Genomic DNA, 12,090 nt, shown 5'->3' with positions numbered 1-12,090 from the left:
GGTTGCAATATAATGCTGAATGTTTTCTTTGTTCAGGTTCTAACAAACCACTTGGGAATAATAATCTTCAGGATTACCTCTATTTTTTGCCAGAAAGATGCTTATTTTTCACTTGAAGCATATGATGCCTCCTTCCATATTTTTTCTCAGGCAGTTCCCATTTTCTATAGGCATAAGGTAGGAATGAGTAGACAACATATTCCTAAGCAGTAAGAAAGCTTGTGATATAGTATCAGCATGGAAGTGGACACTGATTCAGCATGAGAGTAATGAAGAAGTGGGTTCAGGTGAACAGCGACAGAGGAGACAAACTCCATATGTGTATTCATACATACTTATCTTACATGTCAGTCAGTAAAAAGTTAGGTGGGACCAAGAGCTGGAGCTCACTGCCAGTCAAATAGGCACCTGCAGGCCTTATTCCTGGGTTCACTTGTGCATGTTATAAAAATGACAGCATGACTTGTGTCCAAGGGTTTAAAATTAGTTGGAACCAAGAGTCAGAGCTTGTATTCAAATAGGTTTTTGCAAATTGGTAATTACAGTGGTACCCCGAGTTTCGGACAACTCCCAACTCAAGCAATTGTATAAGTGTATTATTGTAAGTGCTTTTGTAAGTGCATTTTTGGGGATCTGAAACGGACTAATCTAATTTACGTTATTCCTTATGGGAGCAAATTCATTTGGTAACGGCACTCAAACAGCCTTCTGGAACAAATTATGGCCGAAACTCGGGGTACCACTGTACTTGAAAAGTAGAAGCAGAGATGATAGATGAAGTACTGTAGCAGGAGGTACAGCAAGTGGTGGAGTACCTCAAGTATCTGTTGGGCCCCACATTATTCCTGGTGTACAGCATATAGTATATAACCTGGTTACAGGAATTTTCCTACATAGGCTTATTTACAGATGGTGCAGAAATAATAAGAATATACATTAAAGAGGATGAAAGTATCCTCAGGAAGAATTGACAGACTGATACAGTTAATACTTTAAGTTACATAAGCAATTCCATATTATTGGTAAAGTTGTAGGCTTTTTTCACTAAAGAGGATTTTGACACTCCGAGAAGTATTGCTCTGAAGTGGAATCTGGAGCAAACAATGATATCTTATCAGCTGTATAAAGTACTACAGGTAAAACCAGTCAGAGATGCATTACAGATTACTCAAGTACCCCAATGCCAGTATCAACTGACAACTCTGCATCAACATCAACACAAGAACCACAGCCACTCACCTCAGCCCATTAAGGCCACATCAAAACACACACACACATGCATAAAACACACATAAAACACACACACTTAAAACACACACATGCACATAACTTACATAAAACACACATAAAACACACATAAAACATGCACGTGGATAAAACACACACACAAACACATACACACAAAACACATACACACAAAACACACACACACACACACACAGAAAACACACACTTCACACACACTTCACACACACTTCACACACACACTTCACACACACACTTCACACACACACACTTCACACACACACACTTCACACACACACACTTCACACACACACACTTCACACACACACACTTCACACACACACACTTCACACACACACACTTCACACACACACACTTCACACACACACACAACACACACACACACTTCACACACACACACACACACACACACACGTCACACACACAAACACACCTGCACACACACACTTATTTTCACACACACACACACACACACACACACTTCACACACACACACTTCACACACACACACACACTTCACACACACACTTCACACACACACACACACACACACACACTTCACACACACACACACACTTCACACACACACTTCACACACACACACACACACACACACACTTCACACATCACACACACACACACACACACACACACACACACACACACCTCACACACACACACACCACACACACACACACACCACACACACACACACACACACACACACACCACACACACACACACACACACCACACACACACACACACACACCACACACACACATACACACCACACACACACACACCCACACACTTCACACACACAACACACCCTCAGCCCATTAAGGACACATAAAAACACACACACACACACACACACATAAAGCACACATATAAAACACACAGAAAACACACATACACATACACTTCACACACACACTTCACACACACACACACACTTCACACACACTTCACACACACTTCACACACACACACACACACACACACACACACACTTCACACACACACACACACACACTTCACACACACACACACACACACACACACACTTCACACACACACACACACACACTTCACACACACACACACACACACACACACACACACACACACACACACACAGGGCCAGGAGCTGAGTATCGACCCCTGCAACCACAATTGAGTACACACACACACACACACACCAGGCCTAGTGTCTAATCGACATGTGCCTAGGACAAAATGGTAACACACACACACACACACACACACACACACACACACACACACACACACACACACACACACGCATGCACATACAACAGGCTTAGTGTCTAATCGACATGTGCCTAGGACAAAATGGTAACTAACACACACTCACACACTCTCACACACTCACACACTCACACACTCACACTCTCACACACTCTCACTCACTCTCTCACACTCTCTCACACTCTCACACTCACTCTCACACACTCACTCTCACACACTCACTCTCACACACTCACTCTCACACACTCACTCTCACACACTCTCACACACTCTCACACACTCTCACACACTCTCACACACTCTCACACACTCTCACACACTCTCACACACTCTCACACACTCACACACACTCACACACACTCACACACACTCACACACACTCACACACTCTCACACACTCTCACACACTCTCACACACTCTCACACACTCTCACACACTCTCAAACACTCTCACACACTCTCACACACTCTCACACACTCTCACACACTCTCACACACTCTCACACACTCTCACACACTCTCACACACTCTCACACACTCTCACACACACCTCTGCTGCAACCCCCCATAGGCCCCCACCAGGGCTCCTGCTCTCCCAACCCCAGTATTCCCCAAGGACCACAGTTACAGTATTAGGACAGAAGTTGAAGGTTTGGTACACAAATGCGGATGGATTAACGAATAAATATGAGGAATGGCAAGAATCAATGAGAAAGTCCCCAGACATCATAGCAGTTACAGAAACAAAACTCACGGAGACAATAACAGATGCAATCTTCCCACCAGGATACCAGATCATGAGGAAAGATAGAAGGGGCAGAGGGGGAGGAGGGGTTGCTCTGCTCGTAAAAAACCGATGGAAATTAGAGAAAATGGGAGGCATAGACGAGACAGGAGAAAGGGACTACATAGTAGGTACACTTCAGTCTGGGGAGCACAAGGTGGTCATTGCAGTGATGTATAATCCACCACAGAACTGCAGGAGGCCAAGAGAGGAATATGAAGAGAGCAACAGAGCAATGGTGGACACACTTGCTGAGGTGGCAAGAAGAGCTCACTCCAGCAGAGCAAAGTTGCTGGTTATGGGGGATTTCAACCACAGGGAGATTGACTGGGAAAACCTGGAGCCACATGGGGTCCCAAAACATGGAGAGCCAAGATGTTGGATGTGGTGCTGGAAAACCTCATGCACCAACATGTTAAGGACACTACCAGAGTGAGAGGGGAGGATGAACCAGCAAGATTGGACCTTGTGTTCACCCTGGGCAGTTCAGACATTGAGAACATCACATATGAGAGTCCCGTAGGAGCTAGTGACCACGTGGTTCTGTGCTTTGAATACATAGTAGAGTTGCAAGTGGAGAGAGTAACAGGAGTTGAAGGGGAAAAGCCAGACTATAAAAGAGGGGACTACATAGGGTTGAGGAACTTCCTGCAGGAGGTTCCATGGGACAGAGAACTGGCAGGAAAGCCAGTAAATGAAATGATGGAATATGTAACAACAAAATGCAAGGAGGCAGTGGAAAGGTTTATTCCCATGGGCAACAGAAACAATGGGAAGACCGGAATGAGCCCCTGGTTTGCCCGACGGTGTAAAGAGGCAAAAACAAAGTGCAACAGAGAATAGAAAAAGTACAGAAGGCAGAGAACACATGAAAATAGGGAGATTAGTCGAAGAGCCAGGAATGAGTATGCACAGGTAAGGAGGGAGGCCCAGCGACAGTATGAAAATAACACACCATCGAAAATCAAGACTGACCCGAAACTGTTGTATAGCCACATCAGGAGGAAGACAACAGTCAAAGACCAGGTGATCAGACTGAGGACAGAAGGTGGAGAACTCACAAGAAATGATCAGGAGGTATGTGAGGAGCTAAACAGGAGATTTAAGGAGGTTTTTACAGTAGAGACAGGAAGGGCTCTGGGAAGACAGCACAGATGGGAAACATCAAGAGGGAATATACCAACAAGTGTTGGATGACATACGAACAACCGAGGAGGAGGTGCAGAAGCTGCTAAGTGACCTTGATACCTCAAAGGCGATGGGACCGGACAACACCTCCCCGTGAGTCCTTAGAGAAGGAGCAGAGATGCTGTGCATGCCCCTAACCACAATCTTCAACACATCCCTTGAAACTGGGCAACTACCTGAGAAATGGAAGACAGCAAATGTAGTCCCCATATTTAAGAAAGGAAACAGAAATGAGGCACTAAACTACAGACCTGTGTCTCTGAGATGTATTGTGTGCAAAGTCATGGAGAAGATTATCAGGAGGAGAGTGGTGGAACACCTGGAACGGAACAAGATTATAAATGAAAACCAGCATGGGTTCATGGAAGGCAAATCCTGTGTCACAAACCTTCTGGAGTTTTATGACAAGGTAACAGAAGTAAGACACGAGAGAGAGGGGGTGGGTTGACTGCATTTTCCTAGACTGCAGGAAGGCCTTTGACACAGTTCCCCACAAGAGATTAGTGCAGAAGCTGGAGGATCAGGCGCATATAACAGGGAGGGCACTGCAATGGATCAGGGAATACCTGACAGGGAGGCAACGAGTCATGGTACGTGAAGAGGTATCACAGTGGGCGCCTGTGACGAGCGGGGTCCCACAGGGGTCAGTTCTAGGACCAGTGCTATTTTTGATATATGCGAACGACGTGATCGAAGGAATAGACTCTGAATTGTCCCTATTCGCATATGATGTGAAGCTGACGAGAAGAATTAAATCAGATGAGGATGAGGCAGGACTGCAAAGAGACCTGGACAAGCTGGACATGTGGTCCAGAAACTGGCTTCTCGAATTCAACCCTGCCAAATGCAGTCATGAAGATTAAGGAGGGGCAAAGAAGACCGCAGACAGAGTATAGGCTAGGTGGACAAAGACTACAGACCTCACTCAGGGAAAAAAACCTTGGGGTGACCATAACACTGAGCATGTCACCGGAGGCACACATCAACCAAATAACTGCTGCAGCATACGGGCGCCTGGCAAACCTGAGAATAGCGTTCCGATACCTTAATAAGGAATCGTTCAAGACACTGTACACTGTGTATGTTAGGCCCATACTGGAGTATGCAGCACCAGTCTGGAACCCACACCTGGTCAAGCACGTCAAGAAGTTAAAGTACAAAGGTTTGCAACAAGGCTAGTCCCAGAGCTCAGGGGAATGTTGTACGAGGAAAGGTTGAGGGAAATTGGACTGACGACACTGGAGGACAGAAGGGTCAGAGGAGACATGATAACGATATACAATATACTGCGGGGAATAGACAAGGTGGACAGAGACAGGATGTTCCAGAGAGGGGACACAGAAACAAGGGGTCACAACTGGAAGCTGAAGACTCAGACGAGTCACAGGGACGTTAGGAAGTATTTCTTCAGTCATAGTCGTCAGGAAGTGGAATAGCCTAGCAAGTGAAGTAGTGGAGGCAGGAACCATACATAGTTTTAAGAAGAGGTATGACAAAGCTCAGGAAGCAGAGGGGGAGAGAACCTAGTAGCGATCAGTGAAGAGGCGGGGCCAGGAGCCGAGTCTCAACCCCTGCAACCATAATTAGGTGAGTACGTGCGCACACACAGACACGCGCGCGCACACGCACACGTGCACACACGCGCACACACGCGCACACACACACACACACACACACACACACACACACACACACAGAACTACAAAGGTATCTGGACAGGCTGCAGACCTGGTCCAGCAATTGGCTCCTGGAGTTCAATCCCACCAAGTGCAAAGTCATGAAGATTGGGGAAGGGCAAAGAAGACCGCAGACGGAGTACACTCTAGGGGGCCAGAGACTACAAACCTCACTCAAGGAAAAAGATCTTGGGGTGAGTATAACACCAGGCACATCTCCTGAAGCGCACATCAACCAAATAACTGCTGCAGCATATGGGCGCCTGGCAAACCTCAGAACAGCATTCCGACATCTTAATAAGGAGTTGTTCAGGACCCTGTACACTGTGTACGTTAGGCCCATATTGGAGTATGCGGCACCAGTTTGGAGCCCACACCTAGCCAAGCATGTAAAGAAACTAGAGAAAGTGCAAAGGTTTGCCACAAGACTAGTCCCAGAGCTAAGAGGTATGTCCTACGAGGAGAGGTTAAGGGAAATCAACCTGACGACACTGGAGGACAGGAGAGATAGGGGGGACATGATACGACTTACAAAATACTGAGAGGAATTGACAAGGTGGACCAAGACAGGATGTTCCAGAGACTGGACACAGCAACAAGGGGACACAGTTGGAAGCTGAAGACACAGATGAATCACAGGAATGTTAGGAAGTATTTCTTCAGCCACAGAGTAGTCAGGAAGTGGAATAGTTTGGGAAGAGATGTAGTGGAGGCAGGATCCATACATAGCTTTAAGCAGAGGTACGATGAAGCTCATGGTTCAGGGAGTGACACCTAGTGGCGACCAGTGAAGAGGCGGGGCCAGGAGCTTGGACTCGACCCCTGCAACCTCAACTAGGTGAGTACGTACGTACGTGCGTGCACACACGCATGCACGCACACACGTGCACACGCACACGCGCGCGCGCACACATTCAACAGTAGTCTTATCAGACAAGTGAAGACACCACAATTCACATGACCTTCCTAAATGCAGTATCCACAACCCTCTGAGTATAGGCACTGACTTCCTGCCTCCAGGATTTCAGTCCGGCTAACTGGTTTCCTTGAATCCCATTATGTTACCCTGCTCACAAAGAACCCGTCAAGCCATAAAAACCAATAATTTCAACTCGTCCCGACCTAACATGCTCTTTCACACCTGCTGGATGCTTCCTACTACTTGAAACTTATTTCAAACCCTCCCTCCAACTCTTCCTGGAATGGCCTCTACCCCTCTATCTGAATTTTACATACTCTAGTCATCCTATTTTGCTCCATTCTCTGAAAGTACTCAAATAATCTTGAATAGTCCTCCTCCACCCTCAAAACTATACCTTTCATAACCACACTAATGTCTAATTTCTAAGCTCCAAATTCTCTGCATATTATCCACACCACAATTCTCTTAAACACGAATATCCGCTGCCTCTAACCACCACCTCACTACACTTAGTCTAAGCCTCACACTCGTATGAAAGTGTTGGTATACTAACTACAATCTGGTACATTTCCCTTTCTTGCCTCAGGCAAGCTTTTCTTTCCACAGATGTCTCAACACTCCACCTACCTTTCCTCCCTCAGTCTTTCACAGACCTGCGTGTTGAAATGTCTACTGCCAAATATCTACATACTTCTATTTCATCCATTCTGATACATCATCCTTCATTGAATATATTATATATTGCTTTTTTTCCACATTCACTTCTAATTTTCTTATTTAACACATCCTCCTAAAACAACTCCAACTTACATAACTTCTCTTCAGAATCTCCCCAAAAAAATTGTCACTAGTGAAGAGCAACTATGATAACTCTTTGGAATCTCTTTATGGAATCATGCAGGCATAAAGTTGGCAGTCTAGGTGCAACTTATGCACTCAGAATGCCAACAGCGATTCAACAAGACACCTATTCCTAGACTGAGGGACTGATTACCTCCTCTTTTACAGTCTTCTATTGATGTCCATGTATTGTATTGATAAAGCCATTGGTTGGTGAAGTCTTCAAAACACACACCCAGATATTGAACATGTCTAATTCATTATTGTCAGTACTGTATACCACTGATATACAACTTATAGGGTCCACTGTATACTGTAATTGGTATGCTTTTCCACTAATTTTTGGGGAAGCAAATAAAATATTAAGAGTAAGATGAAAACATGATGACAACATGATCCACATGTGTGCCTTACAATCTAACATGAATAAAAAGTAAGTTACAGAAGGGGAAAAAAAAAAAAAAAAACCTACCCACAATCTGGAGCAGGGCACCACCGTGTGTCTGGGTCCATGGATAATACTCTCCGCAGCATAAAGTCTTCGAACTTATATGATAGCAAAGCATTATCCACAATGTTGTGAATATCTAGTGAAGGAAAAAGAAATAATTATTGATCTGCTTTTTTATGATTAGCATACTGACAGACTTTATACAATTCTCAACATTAGAAGAACATACTGTACTGCTTTCTGCCACTAACATACTTTTTCAATTTCAGCTAACAGAAGGATTAGCTTTTAATCTTGTGTAGTTTCAAATTTGGGTAATGCTAGAGTAAAAACTAATAATTTCGCAATTTGCATCATAATCAAATTAAACCTTCTATCAACTATTCTCAAATAAAAAAACAACAAGAATGTCTCCAACCAGATATGCTTCGGTCACTACTCAATGCAAGAAAGAGATCCTTGTACCCCATAAGCAAAGCCTCTTCTGCTTCAATGCGTACAAAAGAAATAGTACAGAGAAGAGTTTTAAGTTTCTATTGTAGTTAAATATCAGCATTGAAGATATGATGCCAATGAGAAGAGGCATTCACAAGTGATCCCATGGTAACTAGTATCCCAATTTCTTCAATAAAAATGGCATTCTGACACCAACACAGCAAAAAAAATTTTAATCTTTCACTAAGATACACCAGCTTTGAACATTAAAAGTCAATCATTATGGACATTTCCTAATTATTGCAGAAACCAACATCCCAAAATATACCAGTACAACCAACATCTGATGTAAATTAATACACAAATGCAACATACTAACCTGTGGGGTGCATAAGCTCATTACATTGAGGACAACTGATATTGACTCTGGACTCTGTGATCTCAACTTTGAGGTACTGTCTAAGACAGGGAAGACATGCTGAGTGTGGGCAAGATATAAGCGAAGGAAAGAGGTCATCTGGAACCTCTTGTAGACACAGAGAGCACTCTCGCCGACCACCTTCTCCTGTTGCACAATCAGCATTGCAAGTGCTGCTACCAACTCCAACGGCATCGCCATGACTGCTGCTGTTACCACTGCTGGCACATGCACCCTACATGTATTAAAAAGTGAATAATTACACAATGTCTTTCCACAGGACTGATTAGCATTTTTCTTAAGATAAAGTCCTTATTTATAACTTAAGAAATCAATTTTAGACATAACACTGAGATAGAAATCCTACTCTGTAGGCTAAAACACTTATTTCAACATTTTTTGTCTTAAACTGAACACACAGTACTTTCTCCTAGTGAAATCTGCAAATACAGTACCTTATATAATTTTTTTGGCTTAGTAACTGATACAAATATGTATTTTATTGAATACCATTCTGTGGTAAGGGACTGAACATCAAAAGAAAATAGACATTTAATTCTGTACCCCTTCAGAGGAGCAGGAGTCTCCTCTAGATGTGCCTCTTGATCCCACAGAGCCTCTGCGGCTCCCAACAAGACTCCTGCCGCTAGTGTGGTGCCGTTTGATGGAACTCCAATTAGTCGATTCACCAGTTCCTTCCACAAATACACCTGAAGAGTCTGTATTGTTCTCTGGTTCTATGGTAAGTTTGTCTGAAAGAAAACATTGCATTATAAATAACTCTTGCACTCAAAAAAAATAGCAAGAGAATGTACATAATGTACGCATGTATTTTACTACCTTGAACATGAAATATATACATGCACCTACTTCCTAACCCTTAACATCAAATGACTATTTACCTCTGACAACTTTTTTATCAATGATAGCCATGTGCAAAGATAATGATTGACAACCTAGACTAGTGACCTTCGTTCTATGAGAACACTGCTCTACACCTCCCCCTTTCATACTTATGGACATACCCACAAGAGCAATGGTGTTTATTCTTTGTGTATTTTACTAGATTTGGTGCACCTACAAAGAAATCATGTGATAATCAGATTTTCAAAATGAATGGATTACAAAAATATAAAATATTAGGAATTCTTAAATAAATCTCATTACAGTACAATTATTCATCATTAAATTTTTTTTTTTTTTTCAACAAGTCGGCCATCTCCCACCGAGGCAGGGTGACCCAAAAAAAGAAAGAAAATCCCCAAAAAGAAATTACTTTCATCATCATTCAACACTTTCACAACACTCACACATTATCACTGTTTTTGCAGAGATGCTCAGAATACAACAGTTTAGAAGCATATACATATAAAGATACACAACATATCCCTCCAAACTGCCAATATCCCAAACCCCTCCTTTAAAGTGCAGACATTGTACTTCCCATTTCCAGGACTCAAGTCCGACTGTATGAAAATAACCGGTTTCCCTGAATCCCTTCACTAAATATTACCCTGCTCACACTCCAACAGATCGTCAGGTCCCAAGTACCATTCGTCTCCATTCACTCCTATCTAACATGCTCACACACGCTTGCTGGAAGTCCAAGCCCCTTGCCCACAAAACTTCCTTTACCCCCTCTCTCCAACCCTTTCGAGGACGACCCCTACCCTGCCTTCCTTCCCCTATAGATTTATATGCTTTCCACGTCATTCTAAAGTTTTTCTTCTTCTCTTTTTTAGTAAATGTCTACAGGAGAAGGGGTTACTAGCCCATTGCTACCGGAATTTTAGTCGCCTCATACGACACGCATGGCTTACGGAGGAAAGATTCTTTTCCACTTCCCCATGGACAATAGAAGAAATAAAGAGGAACAAGAGCTATTAAGAAAAAGGAGAAAAACCTAGATGTATGTATATATATATGCATGTGCGTGTCTGTGAAGTGTGACCAAAGTGTAAGTAGGAGTAGCAAGATATCCCTGTTATCTAGCGTCTTTATGAGACAGAAAAAGAGGGGGTAAAGGAGGTTTTGTGTGCGAGGGGCTTGGACTTCCAGCAGATATGCGTGAGCATGTTTGATAGGAGTGAATGGAGACAAATGGTTTTTAATACTTGACGTGCTGTTGGAGTGTGAGCAAAGTAACATTTATGAAAGGGTTCAGGGAAACCGGCAGGCCGGACTTGAGTCCTGGAGATGGGAAGTACAGTGCCTGCACTCTGAAGGAGGGGTGTTAATGTTGCAGTTTAAAAACTGTAGTGTAAAGCACCCTTCTGGCAAGACAGTGATGGAGTGAATGATGGTGAAAGTTTTTCTTTTTCGGGCCACCCTGCCTTGGTGGGAATCGGCCAGTGTGATAATAAAAAAATAAAAAATAATGTCATTCTACTTTGATCCATTCTCTCTAAATGACCAAACCACCTCAACAACCCCTCTTCTGCCCTCTGACTAATACTTTTATTAACTCCACACCTTGCCCTTAAACAGGACATCTCCACTGCCTCCAACCGTCTCCTCGCTGCTGCATTTACCACCCAAGCTTAACATCCATATAAGAGTGTTGGTACTACTATACTTTCATACATTCCCTTCTTTGCCTCCATAGATAACGTTTTTTGACTCCACATATACCTCAATGCACCACTCACCTTTTTTCCCTCATCAATTCTATGATTAACCTCATCCTTCATAAATCCATCCGCCGACACGTCAACTCCCAAGTATCTGAAAACATTCACTTCTTCCATACTCCTCCTCCCCAATTTGATATCCAATTTTTCTTTATCTAAATCATTTGATACCCTCATCACCTTACTCTTTTCTATGTTCACTTTCA

General features: G+C 43.4%; 1 protein-coding gene across 2 annotated transcripts in view; it reads right to left on the bottom strand.

Annotated features, from left to right (window-relative positions):
- Positions 1-12,090, bottom strand: part of LOC128695383 (E3 ubiquitin-protein ligase RNF19B) — a 58,269-nt gene that overhangs the window by 39,001 nt on the left and 7,178 nt on the right. For both annotated transcript variants that reach the window (XM_070095488.1, XM_070095487.1), the window contains exons 3-5: positions 9,819-10,006; positions 9,216-9,489; positions 8,423-8,537 (exon numbers count right to left, since the gene is read on the bottom strand). In XM_070095488.1, the coding sequence (XP_069951589.1) occupies positions 8,423-8,537; positions 9,216-9,489; positions 9,819-10,006 (577 nt within the window). The remainder of the gene's footprint in view (positions 1-8,422; positions 8,538-9,215; positions 9,490-9,818; positions 10,007-12,090) is intronic.

This window comes from Cherax quadricarinatus, chromosome 50, assembly GCF_038502225.1.
Source record: "Cherax quadricarinatus isolate ZL_2023a chromosome 50, ASM3850222v1, whole genome shotgun sequence".
Classification (NCBI taxonomy): Eukaryota; Metazoa; Arthropoda; class Malacostraca; order Decapoda; family Parastacidae; genus Cherax; species Cherax quadricarinatus.
Note: the sequence above shows the minus strand (reverse complement) of the source record. Positions and strands in the feature narration are given on the sequence as shown.